The 23,460-nt window shown below is 45.2% G+C and overlaps 1 protein-coding gene across 3 annotated transcripts in view; it reads right to left on the bottom strand.

Moving 5' to 3' along the window:
• The window catches only part of GRIN2A (glutamate ionotropic receptor NMDA type subunit 2A), a 546,601-nt gene that overhangs the window by 42,522 nt on the left and 480,619 nt on the right, over nt 1-23,460 (bottom strand). For all 3 annotated transcript variants that reach the window (XR_012035468.1, XM_072835762.1, XM_072835761.1), the window contains exons 10-11: nt 21,764-21,993; nt 13,834-13,994 (exon numbers count right to left, since the gene is read on the bottom strand). Coding sequence is in view for 2 of the 3 variants with exons in the window: in XM_072835762.1 (XP_072691863.1) it covers nt 13,834-13,994; nt 21,764-21,993 (391 nt within the window). In the remaining variant the exon portion in view is untranslated. The remainder of the gene's footprint in view (nt 1-13,833; nt 13,995-21,763; nt 21,994-23,460) is intronic.

The following is a 23,460-nucleotide window of genomic DNA, read 5'->3' on the forward strand; positions in this document are numbered from 1 at the left end:
CGCTTGAAATGTGGTTAGTGCGAACAGGGAACTGACTTTTTAATTTTATTTCATTGCATTAATTTCGATTCTGACATAAATGGTCACGCATGGCTGGTGGCTCCTCCAGTGGACAGCAGAGCTGTAAGCGGGCAGGGGAAAGCTCGGAGAGCAAGGCTCTGGGTTCCTTCCTCGCTCTGACTCAAAACGGTCTACTTGCTCTCTTCTCCATTGAAAGAAAAATGTTCCCATTGTTAAAAAGGAAAAACTAAGACTGGCTGATGTCTTCAAGAGTGCGCTCTGTTGGTCAAAGTCTTGGAGCAAGGGGCCTGTGTTTCCGAGCCCCAGTCTCCTCTCTGTAAAGCAGGGCAGACGATCTCTGCCCTCAGAGGGCTTTGGGAGTAAAGAGAAGGTAGGTAAGTGTGCACCACGCCTGGCACAAAACAAATGCTCAAAACATATGGGTGCATTCAATCAAATTTGGAATTTATGGCAGTGCTTATGGCGTTTCCCACACCATTCTACGCATCCTCTGTGACAGATCCAGTCCTGGATACTTTACACGCATTATCTCATCCCGTTGACTCCTACCAGCATAAGGATGAATGTGCTACTGCCCATCCCCACTGCCGGATAACGAAACTGAGTCACTAAGAGGTCAGGTGACTCAACGCCACCACCCAGCTTCCAGGTGTCACCACAGCATTTGGACTTCCACAGTCTGATGTTAGAGGCCGCAGACATAACTGCTGTGACCACGATGTCCATGACACTTGTGGCATAAACAAAGGCAACTCTGTCTATTGCTCATGAAATTCAGACGGTGGTTAGAGCTCTAAGTCAAGCCTGGTGTAATGGAAACAGCAGCCAGGATGAGAGCTGAGCAGCCGGGTTTAAAGAGCTTTGATGGGTAGCTCAGCTTCATTTGTCTCTTTCCCAGCAGGTGCACAGCCACATAAGGGCCAGAGTCACCCCCCGCAGAAACCTTCTCTTGCCCCCAGCACAGCCTACGCCTGCCTTCTGGAGACATTTAGGCCTAGAAAGCCATAGCTCCTTGTGAGGGTAGAGGGTAAGGAAGAGGAAAGCCACCCGAAACTAAAGCCCAATTTAGGCCACAAGCATCTGGGGGACTGGAGCTGAGGTCATGGGAGACGGTGATGCATCAGGCTGCAGCCTGGTAATTGGCAGCCCCCGGTCTGGAGGAACACAGATTAAAGGCTGGCTCTGCAGGAGAGCAAGCCTCAGAGCTCCCAGCAGTCAGCTGGAGGCTGGCCTCCCAGGTAAGGAAGCCAGTTATGCTGCTCCGCTCTGTGTTTCTTGCTCCTGCTTTGCAAGAGGAAACCATCTCTGTCTCCACCTTCCCAGCTCCTGCCCATGTCCCACAACTGTCATCAGCTTAATAATAGCTGCTCCCACGGGCCCAGCGAGGCTCCCGGGAGTGGGTGTGAGAGCAGTGATGGGGACAAAGCACCCACCCAGGCCCATCTTTCTGCCTCCGCTCCGCACAGAAGGGGTCATCTCTTCTCCAAACATTTGTGACAAATGAAAGGACACCTCGGCTCCTCAGCCTGAGGGCCGGAACAGAATCGATGCTCGAAACGAAGGCCTGCCCTGCCTTGCTCTGGCCTCTGGTGCTATGCCGCGCTGGTGGCAAGATGTCCCCTCTGCCAGGCCTCGTGGGGGTGCCGAGGGTGTGTCATTCTCTCCCTGCCATGGGCAATCCTCAAGGAAAGCAAATGATTAAAAATGACAGTAATTCAGAGCAAGAGGGGGAAATAAGATCTCCTGTCTGCAAATTTGCGGAGAAGCAACGTAAGGAGTCACACGTGTCCCACACGACTTTCAGCTGGTGGTTTCCTGCCAGTGTTTTCGACAGCTCTCAAGAGCTGCTCTGGCTTCCTGGGGGGTGTCGATGTGACCCTGTTACTTCAGCCGGTCTCTGCTGGACCTGCGGTGATGGCCTGGAAGTTCACTCCCAGCCCCCAGAGGGTCTGGGGGCGCATCCGCTGCCCCCTCCACAAGGCAGGCCATGGCCCCTTTCGGGAAAGGAGCTTGTACCGTCAGGCAGCTTGACGTTTCCTAATCAAAAGTTTCCGGTTTTAGCTCATCATCTCCTTATGCGTGTTTTCAGATGCTCTCTGGGGGTCTCAGCACATTTAAGGCTAATTATATAGTTAAAGTTAATTATTCATTCATTAACATTCAAGAAGGCTTTAACAAGACACTGACTTGTTCTGATGAATTAATGAAACTGGAGTGTGCACGGGCGTGTGTGTGCGTGCGTGCGGGTGCGTGTGTGTTTTAGAGTCTAAAGTGTCATGAAAATTAAACATCTCTTTGATGATAACTGAGTGCACTTTTTAAGGTCCCATCAAAGCCTTGCACAGAAGGGAAAGGTATCAGCCAGCCATATGGGCCAGTCCGCACACCCAGGCCCCTCTCTGCCCGCTTGGTGGAGGAGGCCCCATCATGGGACTTCTCTGAGGTTCAGTTTTCTCATCTGTAAAAGGGGGAAATAGCATCTCTCTCCAGGGGTGGCTGTTGGGTGGATGAAGACGGAAGTGAAAGTGTTGTAGAGATTTAGGTGCAAATTCAGGACGCTGACATGGCAGTGACAACATCACCGTGCACAGAAGCAAGGGCAGTGTAATCCTTAGCCAGCACCTGGACACAGGCTGTTGAGGGGTGGAGGGTGTTTCTGCACCCAAGAAACAGGACCACTGAGGCATGACAGCCTTTGGACGTGCCTGCTTGGGGAGGAGACAGCGTGCTCAGAGACCATGTTGGCCATCAGCACAGGATGGCCTAGAACTGGCTTTAGGAAAATGTCCTGGAATCACATTTGAACTCTGAGTCTGTGAACACAAGCTGTAAAATCAGTGTTATATGGACATGGATGCATTTTCACCAGGGAAGCATTTTTGTTTGTTTGTTTTTTGGGGGGTTTTTTAGAGCAAACTCCATTAAGCTAATCTAATTCCTAAATTGATGTCTCCCACAGCCTAAACTGTTTCCTACATTTCTGGAAACCGTTTTCACTGGGATCAATTCCTTTGTGTTTAAAATTCTATAAGGATTTGATTCACTAATCAGTGTTGGGACCGCAACCAGCTTTACCAACTTATAGCTGCTGCCATTTGGAGCTTCTTACGTGGTTACGATTTCCACTGAGTTTAATTCTCCTGGGTCAAAATTGTGTAGAGACTCAAAGTTGCTGAGGAAGATTCAAGTCCTCTCTGGATATTTTGAGTCTGTAACAGGTCTCAGCCTGTGTGCTTTTAACTGTTGTCTGTTTAACTTGCATTGATCACATCTGCTGGTAATAGTCACTATGAGCAGGGTTTTAAAAAGACCCATGGTTAATATTTATTTTTTCACTGAGAACTTTCTTAGAGGTTTTGTGAGACAGAGAAAGGCAGAGAAGGATGGAGACTGAGAGGGAGGGAGAGAAGCAGAGGGAAGGAGGCACTGAGCAAAACAGGAAGACAGAGAAAGAACGAGAAAAGACGAAGTCAGAAAAAGAGATGAGGAGGGCGCCTGGGCGGCACAGTCGGTTAGGCGTCTACCTTTGGCTCAGGTTATGATCTCAGGGTCCTTGGATCGAGCCCTGCATTGGGCTCCCTGCTCAGTAGGGAGTCTGTTTCTCCCTCTCCTTCGGTGCTCACCCCCACACCGCTAATAAGTAAAATTTTAAAAAGAGAAAGAGATGAGGAAGGGGGAGACAGAAAGACACAGACAAGGAGAAATCAGGGGCAGATGGATTTATGGAGAAAGAGAGAGAATGTGAGAGCAAACAGGGAGCTGGGATGTACCCCTTACCTATTGATTACTAACCTCTAAAGTAAGAAACAGTTTAAAAAATACAGCCAATCCCTGCTTTGTTTCTGTTAAGTTTAACCCTGGACCCAAACCAGCTGTGTCCAAGGAGTTGGTAGGCCACACAATGCAGTCTTTTACTACTTCAGATAAGCAAATGGAGGCCCAGGGATCTTCGTGATAGGGTCCATGACTCACCCAAGCATGTGCCTTTGGGACACTGCTGCAGGGCCATCTCATGTGGGATGTGGGGTCAGAGGAACAAGGCTGTGGCACGTCGGGTGAGTGTCTTTCTCTAAGCCTTGAGTTCTCCACCTGACCAGAAGGAAAGCAGTCTCTCCCACACGGCTATATGCTGGTTGGATGACGTAACGACTGTAAATTTGCTTGGTGAGCTGTAAAGCACTAGGCATATGCTGTTCTTCACTCTACCGCTCATGACATTGGAAAAATATTGATTCCTTCTGGAATATAAATCTTTTATATAGAGTTCCTTAGATTACACTCCTCAAGGGGTGGGATCATGCTAACTGCCAATTCCATGGCACATAGCATATTATAAAGAACGTTCAGAAATGTGTTCCTTGGGATCCCTGGGTGGCGCAGTGGTTTAGTGCCTGCCTTTGGCCCGGGGCGCGATCCTGGAGACCCGGGATCGAATCCCACGTCGGGCTCCCGGTGCATGGAGCCTGCTTCTTCCTCTGCCTGTGTCTCTGCCTCTCTCTCTCTCTCTGTGTGACTATCATAAATAAATAAAAAAAATTTTTTTTAAAATGTGTTCCTCGTTCAGACTTCTCTCGAATGTTTACCAGAGGCCAGACGCTACGTTGTTTCCTTGTCTATCTCATTTAACCCTGCAACGTTCTCCTAAGCAGAGGAGCCAAAATTAGCATCATTTTGTAAATAGGAAAACTGGAGTCTAAGAGGTTAATTAACTTGTCCAAGGCCCCACAGCTGGACCTCGGCAGAGGGGGCTCAGCTTAAAGCATCACACGATACTGCTGGTGGTGATAATGATGCTGTTGAACTTGTCACACACCAGAACTCAATGGTGGGGAATCCCAAATACCAAAAAATACCATGAAAATGAAAGAAAGAATGGAAAAAGGATCAACATTGGATAAAATGCTAGTATGTGTCAAGATACACTGCTGAGCACTTTCCCTAAAGTCAATTCATTTAATTCCAGGGGACAGGATTGTACAGTTGGGGTAAAAGATCAGAGAGGTTATTTATTTGCCAATGGTCACACAGCTGGTCATTATCACAGCCAGGATATGAAGCTACTTATTTCTCCCTCCAAAGTTCATGTTCTGTACCACGTGTCCACTCATAAAATAAGCCAATCAATCATCTGCAGAAGACTAATGTTTTTCAAGAAGGTATATAAATACTTTGAGTCAGAAACTCTACTTCTCACAATCGTTCCTAGAGAATGAGTTGCAGAGGTGTGCAGAGGACTCATCACAGCCATGTGACCAACAGTCCCCAAAGGGAAATGGCTAAACAGACCTGATGTGTGTAGACCATGGAATTCTTCCCAGAAGAGAATGAAGACAAAAGACACCTACAGATACAGAAGATGTGTCAAAACATATTAATTAAACATCCAATTGTGATATACTGCATAGAGTTTGATAGCATCCCACAGAATGAATTGATTATTATATGTAGACATGTCAATACATGTGGATGCATAGAACAAAGGTCTAGGAGAAATGGCATGTACTAGCAAACAGATAATAGTGCCTACCTGGTTGTGTGTGGAAGGGTTGTTGTTGGTGGTGGTTTGGGATTGGGATGTAGTCAAAAGGGTACTTATTTTTCTGTATTTTTGATTTTTTACAAGGATTTATTTTTCAGTGAGAAGTAGTACAGCATAGTGGTTAAGGGCAAAAGTGCTAGAGCCAGTTTGAATCCCAGCTCTGAAGTTTATCAGCCCTCGCCTGGGCAAGAGCATGAACCGCCACAGTCGAGCCTTCCTGCCTCATGACAAAGGCATCCAACTCTCCCAGGATTGTTCACCTGCAGAGAGTTAGCATCCATGGGTAGAAAGAGATGTTGGGTTGAGTTTGAATGCCAGCTCTGACACTCACTTAACCCTTAGGCAAGTTTTCTCTGCTCCCCGAGCCTTGGTTTACTCTTCTGTAAAATGGAGAGAAGGCCTATTTGGCAGAGTCCAAAGCAGGATGAAATGAGATCGTATATTTGAAGTCTCCATGTGAGTTCAGGAAGCAGTAAGAGGAGGCAGTCCCTTGGGAGATGGAATCTTCCAGGGAGCTCCTGCCTCTCTTCATGGTCTCCAGGAGAAACTCTGAACCATGTGTATCCCAATATAAAAAATATATCCTTTTGGGGGGGGGGGTTGTTTTGTCCTTGACTACATTTCTTCTCCCCATTTCAATGGAAAGAGAAATATTGCCCCCTTTCAAAGCAGCATTAAGATTGTCAAAGGAAACAAAAGACATTTTAAAGTTAAAATGTGAACAAAATTGGTTTGGTTTTGTATAATAGTGGGCAATTAGAAGCAGGCTAATTGTGCAATGTTACGGGAATGTTCATATTTATTATTTTGAATTGTGGCTCAAAGCCTGGGCTCTGGAGCAAGTGTGACCCAGACAAGCTATTTACTCTCTCTCTCTCTCTGCCTATTTCCTCCACTGTAAATAGGAAATCATGATAGTGGCTGTGTCACAGGGTTGCTGTGAGATTTGAATAATGCAGGCAAAAAATTCAGGACAGTACCTGGCATGTAGGTAAGCTCCCAATAAATGTTATCTGTTTGTTAGAAATGCCTTGCTTGGTTCCCAGAAGAATTCAGGTAGTTTATTACAATTGCAACAGAATAAGGTTTAAACAAACGGATAAAGCCATCTGATTGAGTTAAGGGAATTCAGAGGTAGGACAGTGGCTAAGGCCTTGGGCGAGTCAGGAAGCAGATATTCAGGTCACAAGCTCTCCACAGCTGCTAACAGCAGATCATAAATTGAGCTCTGAATTACAGCGTAGCCGAAGCAAGAAGGAAACTCCGAGGAGTTACAGGGATTGTGCTGTCCACCAGACAGAAGCACGCCTTCCAGGGGACTAGAGCAACACCGTTCATGGTGCAGACGTCTGAGAGATGGTGGAGGATGGTGTTCTTAGCGAATTGGTCTACAATAATAATATCAGCCAGCTCTCTAAAATAGCTATTTCTTGTAGGGGCCCCCAGCGCCAGCCGAAGGAGAATGAAAATGCAGAGCAATGCCAGGTAAATTAATTAATATTCCTTTCGCTCAGTGAAATATCTCCCAGTGGTTAAATGTGAAAACAGTCCAACAGAACAGTACAGGTTCAACTGGGAAAAGCAAAGCATGGATTTGCATGCACAGCACGGATTTGCACGCGCACCGATGTGTACAAACTGTAGGAACACCAGACACCAGGAGGAAATGAAGTGTTGTGTTCAGAAGAAACTTCTTTCCTGATGACTGCAAGTGATACTTTGGTTGCAGAACGTTTGTTACATGTACAAGGATATAAAGGAGACCATATAATCATCTAGCAGCATCTCTGATAACACTTTGGTGTAATTCATTCTTGCTTCCTTTATATCGCTCTGTCCTGCTCGCTCCATCTCTGGGTTTACAGAATTGGGACCTCACTCTAAACTTTCCCCCATTTGTTCCCCTTTTTAACGCTTTATGGGGTGGCCCTGAAAATCCACTAGGATCGTTGTAATCCAGTTTAACAAGAATTAATTGCAACCACATACACACATGCACAAAAAAAGCTGCCTGTGCTTTCCTGAGTTTTTACTAAGAACAAAAAAATTCCTAATGCTGTGATGTGGTGGCAATTACTTCTAAGCTTTATTTGCAGTGTGGGGGTGGATCTCAGAAACCAGGTCACTGTCCATCTGATTTTCTCTGGAGATGATGCTGTCATCCCCTAAGATGACTTAGGAGAACGGTTCACCTCACCCTGACGTCTATGCGTGCTCTTGAACACAGTAGCTGAAAATGAACCCTTTGAGTTTCATTCTACATGACTGATAAAATATAGCAAATAAAACCCACTTAAACAGCATCCTGAAAAGAACACACTCTGCATAGCAGCTCACTGTCTGGGAGGATCCTTATGCCTCCCCAGTCCACCTTTGCCTCGGCAATCTCCAAGTCTCTGGACCATTTCTTTTGAGGATGGAAATGAGAATGCTGTGACCTCATCAACTCTCAGATAGATAGTCAGTTGATACATATATAGCATAAAATAGATGTATGTTATATGCAGTATTAAATATGTATATATACTTATATAGATATAATACATAACTTGAGTCTCTAAATTCTTCCCTGAGCTCTAACCTCTTCCACCCAACTGCCAAGCTGGCACTGCCAAGTGGGGAGGCCAGCCCAATAATAATTCTTAATAATTCAAACAATATAATTACTTAGTCAAATAGCCTTAGTTAAGCTCAGCTTCTTCAACTCTTGAGAGAGATAATGATATCTAGCTCGTAAGAGTGCTGGGAGGAGGGGTGCCTGGATGTCTCAGCTGGTTAAGCATCCAACTCTTGATCTCAACTCAGGCCATGATCTCAGGGTCTGAGATTGAGGCCCATGTGGGGCTCTGCGCTTGCCAGGGAGTCTTGCCTGAGATTTTCTCTTGCTCTGCCCTGCCCACTCATGCTCTCTCTTAAATAAATCTTAAAAAAAAAAAGTGCTATGAAGATTAAATGACATTATGCCTATGAAGCACCTGGGACTGCATCTTGGAAACTGTTAGGTTTCAATTAATGCAGGGATGAGATGGCTATTTGATGATGCTGTCTCAAAGGCACTTCCAATTGAACATTCCCAAACTGTCCCTCTGGGCCTCCGCTCCTGCTATGCCCTCCTCCTGAAATGCCCTTCCTCTTCCCTGTCCTGTCCGCTCCAGACAGAACACCATTTCCACATATTCAACCAACAAACCTCTCAAAAGCCATGGACCACCTGTATCTGAGTCACCAGAAGTGCTAATAAAAACATGGATTCCTCGATCCCACAGGCTTGGAGACTCTGTGCTCCAGAATAGGGGTTCAGTGCTCACCCTTTATCACAAAAGCAGTTCTGAGGCATGCAAGAGGCTGTGACCACTCCCCTGATTTTATTCTTACAGACACATCACTGGGCACAATGCGAGCCTTGCAGTAAAGGCTTGTCAGTCAAAATGCAACCTTGCCTCCCAATTCTTCTCTCCAACTACTCAATATAAGGGAAGCCAAAAGATGCCAGCCTGTTTGCCAACATCATGGGGCTGGAAATGAAATCAGATAAATAGGGGACCAGGTGGCCAAGAGCTAAAGATGGATGCTTCTAAAGGAAATCACGACTTTTCATAAACTTATGTACAAATAACCGTACATGACCATCAGTTAAAATGAACATAAACCATCCCACTATGTCTTGAAATATTAGGCTCTTAGGAGTCCTGGGGATGTTGATTGTTTCATTTAAATCTGGCATAAATGCTTTGCTTGCAGTTCTGCCCACTTGCCAAAACTGCTTGGAGAACGTCAGCTTCTGATGACGGAGCATTTGTAAATCTAAATCTGCCTCCACTCATTTCAGTTTCAGCTCCCTCTTCTAGAGCAGATGTTCTCAAAATTGGATTAGTGCACGTCAGAATCACCTGAGGAGCTTGCTGAAGCATGCAGGTTCCCCGGGCCTGCCCCTGGAGATCTGGATTCTGCAGGCTTGGTGGGGCTCAGGAATCTACCTTTTTATTAGCACCCCTACTGACTCATTACTCAGGCCACCCTCTGGGAAATCCTGTTCTAGAAACCTGCGATCACAAACCACTTATCCGCCTTTGGTTCTGGAGAGCCCCACATGTCACAACAGACCTATTCCTATCGACGTTCGCACGTCAAATCTTGTTTTCTCATTGATTCGCCTGATAACCTCTGGAATGGTTTCTCTCCATTTATCTTAAGTTTTGATAAACAATGAAACTCAATTTAGTTTCAAGTTTCTCCCTACCTATGCTTTTAGAGCCATTATGAATCCCAGAGATAAGCTACATGGTTATATTGATTGGTCTACTTTTCTTATGTTGTCTCAATAAAACGTGTTTATGGAACTTACTCCTTCAGAACAGTACTTCTCAAAATTCAGCATGTGTCAGGATCACCTGGTGCTTGTTAAAATGCAGGCTCTCAGGCTCTAGCACCATGAGAGAAGGTCCTACGTCAGGCCCAGAAACTTGCATTGAACACGTAACCATGTGACTCGGGTAGAGTTGGTTCACTGGTCACGCGTAGAGACCCCCCCAGCCTTGGAGACTTATTCTACATCCTTTCTGCACAACTGACAGCATTTATATACGTGGCTTGTCTAGATTTTGTATTTTTGGAAAGTTCTAAATTAAGTACTCAAGCGTTCAACCCAAACAAGAGAGTATCAGGACCATTTCAGAGATCTAAGAATTCAGCGTTTTAACTTTTTAGATGGGAAACGGAGACTCTGAGACATGACATGATTAGCCCAAGGCCATGGCTGGCTAATGACAGAACCCAGGCTGAGACCAAGCTGGAACTCTTAACCATAATCCAAGGCCTCTGTTGTGTTCCAGGCTTTTCCAGGCTGTATAAGGGAGCCTCCACATCCATTGACCCTGGTGTATATGCCCACGTCTTCACTGAGCAGCAGATGTCACAGACCTGTGTGCACATAGGCAGGACCCAACAGCTGAACTATGCTCTGGTTTTCTAAGTCAGAGCTCACTGGATTTTAGGGTGCTGAGAGCCCCATATAGGGAATGCCCTCAAGTTTAACAATTCAGGGGCACACAAGGCATCTCTATCTTCCAGAGGGATAGAACCTTCCAGAGATGCTTTGGTGAAGGAGGGGAATGACTACATTTTTAAAGCCAGGTGGTGGGTACATGAGTTCGTTTTGTTATTATTATTCCTTCAACACTATATCCCCATGATATTTACTCTTGTAAAATTATTTCATACTATACATCATAAATTAAAATAACTTATTTCATGATGAAAAATTTAAAAAGGAAATGAGATATGAGAGGGACAGAAAAGATCAGAAGTTAAGCAGACACGTAAAGGACAGAAGTCTTGGAGGAGGAGGAATAGAAGCAGAGATGACCCACACAGAGTTGGGTGGATCTTGAGAGCAATTCTATGGTGGCATTTAGCTTCTCATTTTCACTTGAGATCACTTGAGGGGCTGTAGTCATAGCTCATGCTATCTACACCAAGAGGAAGTCAAAACATGAAAAATGTAATCAGAATAGAAGAAAACACCAAGAAAGTAACTTTCTGCCTTCAGAGTGGAGATGAACTTTTAAATTACGACCCACAATCCAGAAGCCTTAAAAAAAGATTGATAAATTTGACTGTAAAAAAATAATAATAATAAAAATCAGCATGAAAAAAAAAAAACCATCTGGAAGCTCAAAAGATAAGAAAGCTGGGAACACCATTTGTAACTGCACCACCAACAAAGGGCTTATTTCTCCAATACATAAATTAATAAGAAAAAGACCAATAGACCCATAGAAGAAAAAATAATGAATGTTTTCAAAAAAAAAAAAAAAGGAACTGCAAAAGGCTTTTAATTACACATTGATTGATCTGGAGGGACACAAGGACACTCAGGAAATGTGGTCACTGTGGGGAGCATTCGGCAGAAGAGAAACAGTGTGGGAGGAAGTTTCTTCACTGTTTAGCTTTTTATACAATACTTTTTGATTTTGTATTATGTAAATGTGTTCTCTATTCACAATTTAATTTAACTAATTTAAATAATTAACTAAGCTGCTCATTAAACTTGTAGTGAGTGGTTTTCCCAACCTCAACTCCACCAAAACTGAACCTTCTGGAATGATCATGGTTAAGCCTTCACCCTTATGGGCATGCAGAGTTATTTCTTTAAAAAAGACTCATAGCCCCTCTAGCTCTGAGTTTAATGTAACAGCACAAAACGTCCCCCACATGGAAGACTGAGTATAGGGTACACTCGCCATCTGCCCAAGTTTGCTGGGATGGATGTCATAATTATTACAGGGCTTCCAAAAAGCAATTTGTACAATTTATGGCCAGGAACTGTTTCCATTCCTCTACTCCGTTTTGTTCGTATTGTTTTTTAAAAAATGGAAAAAGAAAGAAAATGCAGTTTGTGCCCTGGGTGACAGATGGATAGAGAGGAGGCGAGCGAAGCTTCGCTGGTTGTTTCTAACCATTTTCATCTACGTTTGCGTTCACGGTCTGTCCGAAGTGATAGGACGTGTTGATGAAAAGACCATGGCAGAAACAAACAAACAGAACCCATACCTGGGGCTCAGCTGGAAAGTCATCAGAATTTTCTGGTATCTGTTAGAATCGAACATACATGTAACCTATAGCTTGGCAATTCCTGTCTTAGGTATATACCGAGAGCGGCGTGCTCACTCATGCAACCAGAGATGTGGTGAGAGTACGCCTAGAGGCCCTACTCGCCATGGCCCCGAAAGGGACACTACCCTGATGTTTACCAAGATTAGAAGAGAGGGGTGACCCCATCATGAAACATCATGCAGCAATGAGAATGGAAGACCTAGAATGACCTAGAATGACATGCAATGATGTCACAAACAGACCTGCAAGCTAGAAGATGGGCAGAAAAAATGTCTGGTGTGATTTCATTTACATGTTAGAATAACAGGCCAAAAGCATCCTCAGCTTTAGAAGTGAGGCGGGCCACTGGGAAAAGGGTGTGCTGGGGTTTCTGGGGCCTGGCTACATCTTGGGAATTGACCTGGATGGTCCGTTTTTACAGTCATCAAGCACTATACTTCATATGTGTCTCTTCTCTGTATCCCCATTATGCTTTAATAAAACATTTTTAAAAATCACCCCGGGGCCAGAATGAGCAGAATGAGTCTGGGATAAGTGACTGGCGCTCTCTCTCTCTCTGCTTCTCAAACCCCTGCTGAGGTCCCAAAGAGATTCCACAGAGACAGAAGGGACAAAATGCTACCAGCCAGAGATCCCAGGAATCATGCAGAGACGGGGCTGAGGGTTTAGGCGGGGCCCATCTGCCCTCCCAGACACCACGGAGGGGCCCCAGTGGGCCTGCAGAACAGCCGAGAGGGAGAGGCTGTGGATGAAGCTACAGGCTAACCCATGACAGTCATGTCTCCGAGTTCAAAAATCCCTGATGACTGACATGGCCCATGGAAATTCATTTTCTAGATAAGCAAAACTGCCCTCCTTCATTTAAAACAGAATTGTTTTTGATGGCACCTTCCCCAAAATGCACTTCGCATGTCCCCGACATTCTGAAGGTCCCATTATGATTTCCATCTTACAGACGAGGCTGAGAACAATGAGGTATCTGCCCAAAGTCGGAAACAATAGCAGCAGGGGGAGGAGAAGCACACTCCAGCTTCACATCCTAAACTGGCCTCTGTGAGGTCTTTTCATGACAGCTCCTTATTTCTAGTGTGCACGCTCTGTACCACCAGGAACATTAGCAGCAGCATTACAGAGGCCAAGTTCACATTGCTTTTCTCTCCCTATTTCCTTTCTCCTTCATCGATGGTATGCTACTGGCTTCCACACAAAGCTGTACCCCAAAAACTCCTACCTAAAATCAGATAAAAATCTACAGTGCTTTGTTTGCAGAACTTTAAATAAGCTAACAAACTCTTTAGATCTTTCTCTGTGGCTAACATATCCCATGGAGTTGGGCCAAGTTCTTTATCAGTCTAAGAAACCCCTCTGGTTCTCTGCATTTCAAAGTGTCCTGGATTTGCTTTTCCTTAACACAGCTCAGAAGGAAGCCTATGATGCTCATCAGGTTCACAAAAGCAGCCCTCAACTGGGGTTCAATCTTAACCACAGCTGCTTTCCAGAAAATACAGTGGTGAGGGCAGATAAGCACCAAGGCATGCAGAGAGTCATTTTCTGTGAGGTTTATGGGCTGGCAGGCCTGCGAGGGGAAAACAAAACAAAACAAAACAAAACAAAAAAAAACCAAAAAAAAACAACCAAACAAATCCCATCATCCTTACCCTGTTTTCAAGCTGACCAAGGCATCCTCCACTCCCTTCTGATTGAATTTGGTCATGTACTGATGCATGTAGGGGTAGTTATTACGAATGTTTCTCTCCGTACTGCCATTAGGCACCGTGCCAAATCGGAAAGGTGGGGAATAGTCGTGAGGTCTCTGAAACTGGAGAGAGACAGACAGACAGATGGAGAGACAGGACAGAGACAGAGAGAGAAAAGGAGGAGAAGTCAGCCACCATTCTGTCTTGTGTCAGGAGTTAAACATACGCCGCATGCCCTAGCACAGGACAGATGAAAAATCATTCATTTCTATGCTTCCTTTTTTTTTTTTTTTTTTTTTTTTATTTAATCACACCTGCTACTGGCCTGTGAGCTCTAGGAGTTTGGAAACAATGTCTGCCTTGCTCCCATCTGTCCCCCAGTATCTAGCACAGGGCCTGGCTGGGTGTGCAAGAGATTTTTGTTGGATTGATTTTTCTGGCCCCATTCTAGACACTAGCCTTGTGGTTGGCACATGGGCCATGCTCGGGAAACACTAAGCTGGAATTAAGATATTACTTTAACTCAGTTTGTTTATCTACCTTCTGATGAAATTTCCTGTTTTCCTCACCAATCCCTCCCTTCTCTGAATCCCATTGACAATTACCATCACCTCCCCCAGGAAATGATGAAGAGCAACCGAACATGTCATCCCAAAATATGCCTCTTTGGCATAAGCATCCTCTTAGGCTGGTTATTTTTAAGAAACAGCAGAGACAGGAGAAGCTCTGAAGAGCAGATGTTAACCCTTTCGTAAGAGACATTTATACTGAGAAGGGAAAGCTCTACTTATAGGGATATCTTCCTCTCAGCACCTGGAAAAGGAATATGACTAAAACTCTAGAAACTCTTATCACTTTTGAAGGCACCAACTTCAATCTTCATGAATCTCACCCTAGTTTACTATGCTTTTCCTGACAACCTGGCCTCTCCACCCCAGCTCCCAACAATTCTCTTCTGTGGTTAGCTGGAGGTGGTGTTTAAGCTGGTGGCTTAGGCCATTTCAGGGAGTTACTTGGTTTTCCTGGGTATGTCTCATGTCTACAGAAAGGATCCATATTATTAAACTTGTTTGTTTCTCTCCTGTCAATCTGTCTAGATTAACCCAAGAACCTAAAAGAGTAGAGGGAAAATTATCTTTCCTCCCCTACAATGACTGTATGTTTGCCATTCACTCATTCTCCATGCATACAATACTTATGGGGGAGCCCTAATATATTCTAGGCATAATGGCATGCTCCATGAACATTTCTTGAGCTGAAATTCTTCCCAACCATTAGCTTCCTGAGGATGCCCATGTCTTGTACAGCTCTCATGCCTCAAAAAAGTTGGATGTCCATACTCTGCTTGTCTTTCCTCATTGACTGACATGGTTTGTTCACAACTTCAGTGTTTGGAGAAACTCAACCAGATTAAAAGTCAAGAATTCTAGGTCTACTGAGGTGCCTGGGTGGTTCAGTTGGTTAAGCATCTGCCTTTGGCTCAAGTCATGATCCCTGGGTCCTGGGATCGAGCCCTGTATCAGGCTCACTGCTCAGTTGAGAGTCTGCTTCTCCCTCTGCCCCTCACCCCATTTGTTCTCTCTCTCAAATAAATAAATAAAGCCTTAAGGGAAAAAAAGAGTACTAGGTCTGAGTCTCAGACATACAATTAAAATCTAGAGTCAGCACAGGGCAATAAGTTCAAGTGTGAGCTTAGGTTCAAAGGTTAAAAGTCAGATTCTACCATTAATAAACTGTGGGATCTTAGAGAAGGCACTTCACACTGCCTCCATTTATTTTCTGTCTCTACAGTGGAAAACATACCAGTACTTCCTTTGTAGGGTCAATGGGAAGTTCTAAAACTGCTAAAACTTTTTCAAGTAATTAAAATAGTACCTGGAACAGAGTAAGCACTCAAACATAAAAATTATTATTACTTTTTATTTTTACTATCAGAGTGGGCCAAAGAAAGGGGCTTCATTTTTTCCATGAAATACGAAATTCTGGAAGTATAAAGTAATTATAATAATGAGTAGCACTTTTTGAGGACTTGCGTGGGGCCAGATTTGCTAGATCACTTGCTAGATCATTTCATCCTCACGATGAACCTGTCAGGTAGCTAATCTCAGAGGCTCCATTTTACAGATGAAGAAATCAAGGTTCAGACCTATTTAGGATCTCTCATGAATAAATAAATAAAATCTTGAAAAAAAGAAAATCGTGTCCCCTAAATTAGGCATGCTGCCATGTAATAAGCAACCACCACTGCATTTGGGGGAAGTGGCCATACATTGTCCAAATGAGATCCTCCTTCTGGTGCCTTGCACTGCAAGAATGTGTGTGCATGTGTGTGTGCGTGTGTGTACACATGCAAATGAACAGCAAGATGCTCTTTGCACTCACTCTGGCAGGCAGTGCCTCAACTCATCACGAAAAGAGGAGGAGGCACCAGCCCCCGCTCGATGGCACAGCAGCCACCTGCTTTGGGGACAGAGGTAATGGTGTTGTTCATAAATCTAGGTGTTACAGCAGCTGCTCTAATCTCCAGAGGCATGCGAGATGGCCCATTTGACCAAATGCCTTCCACTTCACTCCCCATCTGCTGCAGAGGAGCCACGTAGCTCTTTAGATTTCCTTTCACCTCTACCTCTGGTTTGCACAGTGACAGAGATGGATATTTAGCCTCAATGATGAATCTCCACACTCCTCCGGCCTTGACTATACCCTCCCCACACACACAATTCAGCCCAGCACTGAGACCCAAGAACCTTTCCTGCCGGGGTAAAGACTGTCAGACTTCTAGAAGCACGACTCTCAGTACTTGTCCCATGGACCAGGACATGTCTTCACGTCCACCCTGTCCACACACACATGCACACGTGTGCCACTGCAGAGCACTCTTTCACAGAGCACATGTGATATACTCTGATGTCATCCGCTACGGTCTATTTATTTTTTTAAATAGTCATGATCCTTAAAATAATTTCATGGCTCACTAAAAAGCCAGGACATACAGTGTGGAAAATAGGTAGGGGCAAGCATGGCTCATCTCTTAAATCCTGGGGCCTCCCACTGAGGGCATATTCCATGCAGCTTATAGGAATGTTTTCTAGTGCAACTTTCTCCCAGAGAGTTCTGTGTGCAAACAGGGAGGAACAACGGTGGGCTCTGGCAAAGGAAGGGGTGCTGCAGAGGTGTCCACGGTCAGCAAGACCACAGAGCAATGTCATCATGATGCCCAGGGTCTGGAGAACTCCCTGGGGTTTCTCTCTCCTTCAAGGCTCCCCTCACTCGTCATGTTAACTGGCTTCACCTGGTCTTGTGCTTAGACACTGCAGCTTCTCATCAGCCCCTTGGAAACTGAGTCATTTGGGGCAACTACTTAACCTCTCCGAGCCTCAGTTTCTCCATCCATAAGTGGAGGATTGCTTTTGCATGCAGTGCTTGAAAGAATACCTGGTATCCCATATTCTTGATACATATCACCTTGTCACCTGTTGTCACCCAAAGTGATGTTAGCCAAACAATGGAGCCAGTTTCCTTCTAACTGGAAAACAAAGGACTAGGAGATTATTTTCTAACATTTTTTTTTGCCATTCACTAAGTGAACAGGTCTGAAAGTCATCCAAGAGCATAAGACATGGCAAGCCCTTCAGTTTGGAGGAAGTAGAGATGCAAAATATGGGGAAAATGTTTAGGGAAAACATGGCAATTGACCAGGACATTTCTGCCTTCCTCTGACACATCCTAAGTATACATTCATTAAAAATATCTGTCCTCCTGGGTGCCGGACACTGAGGTGGGCACTTGACGGGATGAGCACTGGGTGTTATTCTATATGTTGGCAAATTGAACACCAATAAAAAATAAATTTATAAAAAAAAAATCTGTCCTCTGTGGCTATAAATAAGGGGCATTGGCCCCTAAAGCGCTGTATTTCAAGTACAGTCTTCTCCCACTGTTGAACTGCTGCAAGCTTCTGGAGGTCAGCATCAAACAACCATGGCCCTGAGGAAGGAGGAGAGGCTCAGAGGCCTCTATTTAGCCAGTGACCCCTCGGCAGTAGAAGCACAGCGCTCAGAGATGGCACAGCTCCATGGGGACACACTCGTGGGCTCCTCTACCAATGGATGTTCCCCAATTATCCCATTGTCACCAAGGCCAATGAGTGCAGTGACACTTTAGACCCCAGAAGTGAGGAACAGCTTATCATACAGTGAGGCTGATAATGCGGAGGAGGTGGGTGATGAAGAGGAGGGGAAGGGGCAGTGGAGGAGGGGAGCAAGAGGAGGTGGAGGAAGAAGCACTTATAACAGGATTATCTACCCTGTGCCAGGCACTGTGTGAGGATTATTTTAAGCCTCATATCAACCTTGCCAGAAAGGTATTAATACCCGCCCCCACTCTTATTAGGAAATGAAGCCTTGGGGATACTGACATACTGAAGGCCACATGACCATTTTATGGCAAGGTCAAGATCTGAATGCAGGTTCATCTGACCCTGAATACAACATTGCTCTTCCCACTACATTAATCTGCCTCCCAGAGCTGGAGCTCATCTACCCTAGTGATCGCCGACACGTTGGAAAGCTTCCACACCAACATTTCAACTTTCCTTTAGTAACTCCTAGGGGAAGATCTACCCATGAATCTATTTATAATTGAAGCCCAGGCTCATCTGAGCTCACCGTGGGCTTCAAAGGTGCTTTTCCCAGCAAGCACTAAGACTGCAAAATGCTTTAAAAGCATCATAAACCTGAGTTGTTATACAGGTAATCATGATTAAAAAGAAAAAAATATGAAGAAAGTGAAAAACAAAACAAAACAAAAAAACAAAAAAAGCCCACTGTGTACAGTATTAAAATGAATTCATTCAATATAGATTTTTTTTTCATTTTGCAGACTTTCTTGGTGTATCCGCTATTAATCTTCTGGGATCACTTAGCTTATTTACTCCAAGAATTTTTCTGTTTACCTAATTGTATCAAACATTTAATTAAAAGAGCTATCTGCTTGCCACTAATGCTCCCAGCTTGGAAGCTGAGCTGCGTCCCGTGAGGATGTGGTATCTGTTCCTAGTTGTCTCCAACTCAGAGAAGGTCAGTCAAACTATTAGTGATTCTAATTAGTTTTCCCACAAGCGGTCATGTTCCTTAGACTCAAAACTACGGAACAAGGGATTTCTTTTTCCGCCCTTGCCTTGGAAAATAGCAACAAGAAGCAAAACAGGTTGCCAACTACTTTTTTTTTTTTTTTTTTTTTTTAGTTTTTTTTGTTTTGTTTTGTTTTTTAAAGCTCTATGTTTTTTTCTTTTAATTTTTATTTACTTATGATAGTCACACAGAGAGAGAGAGAGAGACAGAGACATAGGCAGAGGGACAAGCAGGCTCCATGCACCGGGAGCCCAATGTGGGATTCGATCCCAGGTCTCCAGGATCGCGTCCTGGGCCAAAGGCAGGCACCAAACTGCTGCGCCACCCAGGGATCCTGACAACTACTTTCTTGAAAAGCCCTCCACTGAGGACATGGTCCCCATTGCTTCTGCTGGAGCTCCTGCTGCTTCTTCGAGGAACTATCTTTTGCTCCCGCAGGGTGATGGGAGTCATGGACCCCCACTTTGTGGCCGTGGGGGATTTCATAGGCTACAAGGCACATTCACGATTGCTGTCTCCTCTCACGCCCACTCCTACCTCTTCTCCCAGATGGACAGGGAGGAACGAGGAGGCACGGCCAGGTTCTGTGACCATAAGAGCACCACACAGCCAGTACCTGGTAGAGGGGACAGGGACACAGCCTTCCTGACTTGATCTGCTGTCTCAGTGGCCACATGCTTTAGAAGCCAACCTAAGCCAAGGGTTGGGCGAACATGACTTAGTAAGTTAGGGCTCCCAGAGAAATCAGGAAGGGGGTGGAGGTAGGAGAGGAAGCCAGCCGAAGCTGTGATTTGGGGCCAAGTCTCTGTCTCCACCTGATCCCGCGGGGAGCCTCAGGGGGTTAACCCCACTCTGAGTTTGCCCCGCCTGGAAGCAACAGTGCGGCTGGGGTCTTGTGCTCTCACACTGGGGGTGGTTACAGGTAAGGGGTTGGGGGTACTCAAATATCCAGGTGTTCACTGTTCTAGGGCCCCAAGGTAAGCACCCTGGGAAGATCCCTGGTAGGAGCCTCTGTCAGCAGAAATGGGATGTGCACAGAGAACTGGAGTGGGGAGGCCAGGAGAGCCAGATAGGGTGCCTACCGTGTCCTACATGGCACGCATTTCTCACTCAGCACACAAGCGTGTCCTGAGCACCTACTAAGTGCCAGATAACTCTATCCTGAGCATTCTCCTTGTCAGCCCCTTCCCCAGCCACCTTTAACCTTATCAGTCTTATCTCCTTTATAACACTTGTTCCTGCCTGGAATGTTCTTCCCCATTTATGTTTACTTGCATATTGTCTGTTTCTTCCAACTAGAATTGGAGTTTCACGGGAGTAGGAGCTCAGGCTGTGAAGTTCGCCACAGTGGATGGGAGGACCTCTCCCAAGAGGTCATATATTTCCCTAAGACTTGAAAGTCATGGAGAAGCCAGCCATGAATAATGGGGAAAAAAATATTCCAGGCAGAGGATGTAACAAGTGCAAGATCACTGTGGTGGAAAGATGCTTGGGCTACTGAAGGGACATGATGGTGGTGGGGGATGCAGCTTGTGAGCAAGAGGGAGAGAACTGATAATTCAGGGCTCTGTGACCACGGGAAGCAGAGTGGCATTTACTCAAGCTGCAATGGGAAGCCGACAGAGAGAGGCCAACCACTAGCCCCCGCCCCTCATCATCTCTCTGATGACAGGCCTTCTCTGTACCCCTTTCAAGCCCAGCATATGTCACAGATAAGCTGTTAGGGCTTTTCATGGTTGATTTTCTATTCAGCAGTTTGTTGATGAATGCCAAAAGAATATACGTAGACTTATGTCAGCAAGACACGCTGGTGAGATTTTATAAAGAGAGACGATTAGCCACACGCACGAGACGGACAATCTTTGCCGTGTGGCAATCCCCACACTGCTGAGCTTAGCAAGTCAGGATTTGTTTCCTGAACTTAAAATTTCAATGGGAGGATGCACCCAGTTTACATCCTTTCTTCCTCCGTGTAGCTTTCTGAATAGCCACTCACATCCTGCACCCCTCGCGACACTCGAGCGGAGAAGGGAGACAGCAGGTGTGATTCCTGCCACCTTATTGATAGGGGATGCACAACCCCATGGGGGAGGGCTGGAGATGTGTGTGTCAATGGAGCTGGTGGCGAATGAAAAGCCTCTCTGCTCCTTCTGTGTCCCCTGAGGAAATTTCAGGTGAGTCGGAAATGTAGGTAGTGGGGCTGCCTGGCTACTACCTGGGTAAAGAGGAGCTGCAAGTTTTGTCTCTGGGTAGGCCTTAGAGACAACTTTTTTCATGTCATAGGTGAGAAATCCAAGGCATGGAGTCTATTAGAGACTCAACCAAGGCCAGAGAACGGGGAGGTAGCTACAGCCTAGAGCACCCCACTTCACCCTTTCTCCTCGTCTAGGCTCATGGATCTTCTGCAACATCACACACTCTCTTGTAGGGAGAGCTCCAGCCAGGGCTCTAACATGAGTCACAGTGCCTTGGTAAGCATCACACTCATGATCCTATAAATAAGAGAAATGACCACTTGGGGAAACTATGCTTCCACATTGGATCTGGAATCTTTTAGAACTTGGAGGGCCAAGCTTAAGGTTCTGTTTCTAAAATTCTTAGAAATGTATCAACTCAAGTTAGGAGAAAAACCAAAACCCCTCTGGCTTTGTGTTTTTAGAGTCGGTGGGTTTGGATGATAGGAATCCGTGTGGTGCTCTGCTGAGGAGAGAGCATTTAAGATCTACTCCTTGGCATCGAGGAAAGCAAGGTGACCTTACCTTTTTGTCACTGAGGCCGGTTACTTGGTCCACAAATTCCTCCTGGATCATGAAAGCAGCTAGATTGGCTGTGTAGCTGGCCAGGAATATGACGGCAAAGAAGGCCCACACGGACACCATGATCTTGCTGGTGGTCCCTTTGGGGTTCTGGACAGGCACGGAGTTATTGAACACCAGGCCCCAGAGAAGCCATATAGCTTTTCCAATCGTAAAAGAAGGCCCGTGGGGTGCTGCAAATAACAGAAAGGGCATTCTCAGCATTTTCTCCTAAGGGCTACTTGGCAGCCTCCCGCAGCCCCGCCAGCTGCCAGAACACAGAACCGTCTCTTGTGCTTATACCCCCATCATTGCCCAGAACCAGAGCCACCACCGCTCCCTTGGTCTTTAAAAAACAAGCATTCTTCCCACATTTCTATCTGGCTGGATTTTTGCCACGTTTCTGAAAAGAAGGGGACATAAAAAATAAGCAAGAAAGGAAGAACAAATGGCCATGCAAAATGTGGGTCTGGATGAGAAGTCGCATTAGGGCCGGTTTTGAATTTGGATTCAATTCCATTTGGGGGAACCAATCACCTTAATAAACGTAACAAGCCTTTATGAAAATATGTGTGTGTGAGGGGGGGAGTGGGGGGGCGCTGCTTCAGTTCTCATCGGCTGCACTGCCGCTGCCGGGTAAAGACCGTGTAGTGGGACTGATGTGTGGGCCTCTAATCCGACGGTCCCTAGCAATTGCTCTCGTTCAAACTCAGATGCAGAGAGTGCACAATATAGTAATGAAGCCAAACTAAAACCCTCCACAAATGGAGACATCAAAAGACAGGACAACAGAGCTTAATTCTTCCATCACGTTGCAGATGGAAGACATTTAATTGCAGGTCATGGAAAATGAGCTCTGCTATCACAGCACTTTTTCTCCTTCTGTGTATCCTTGCAACAGCCACGGGTCCCTTTTAAGATTCTTAAATGTTCCTTGTAGCCTCTTAAGAGGCAGGACAACATGGCACCGTTTATTGGGGTGGGGAGTATGCACTCTGCAAAACGCACACGTTAGGGCTTTTGCATCTGTTTTGCACAAGGGGAAAAAAAATTCAATTTATGCCCTCATTTCATGGGAAAGAGGTCTTCCTTTAACAGAAGGTTAATTTTTATGTCATCTAAGTAAATGAAGATATGAATAAATGATCTACTCAGACTTCAGCTGGCAACGCAAGCAGAGCAGACAATAAATAAAATGGCAGAAGTGAATCACTGATGGAAGGTATGAAGTTCTGGGCAGGGAGCCTGGGAAAAGCAAGCTTTCTACATGTTGGAGGCCAAACTCTGGCTACAGCAATATTTATAATATCCCCGTACAGCACATTAAAGGGAAGGCAATTAATTCTGTTATGCTCAGTCTCAAACTCTTCTGTCTCTCCTTGCCTAGTTTTATAATCTTCTGGGCTTATTCCCAAGATGCCAAGAACTCTTAGGAAAAAAAAAAATAATTAGAGTCAATCCAGTTAACTGTATGAACTATTTAGTTTTATTAGGGACACATGTTGATCAGAAGTGACAGCTGTTTGGGAATCAGAAATAGGCACTTGCGGGGGTTCTGTCCAAGACTTTTGGGAATTCCCGATTCATGGATCCTATAATTGAGCTGTACATAAAAATCTTCCCCATAAAGTTCAGTGAAATGTAAAAGAAAACCATATTAC

Source organism: Canis lupus, chromosome 8 (genome assembly GCF_048164855.1).
Source record: "Canis lupus baileyi chromosome 8, mCanLup2.hap1, whole genome shotgun sequence".
Lineage (NCBI taxonomy): Eukaryota > Metazoa > Chordata > Mammalia > Carnivora > Canidae > Canis > Canis lupus.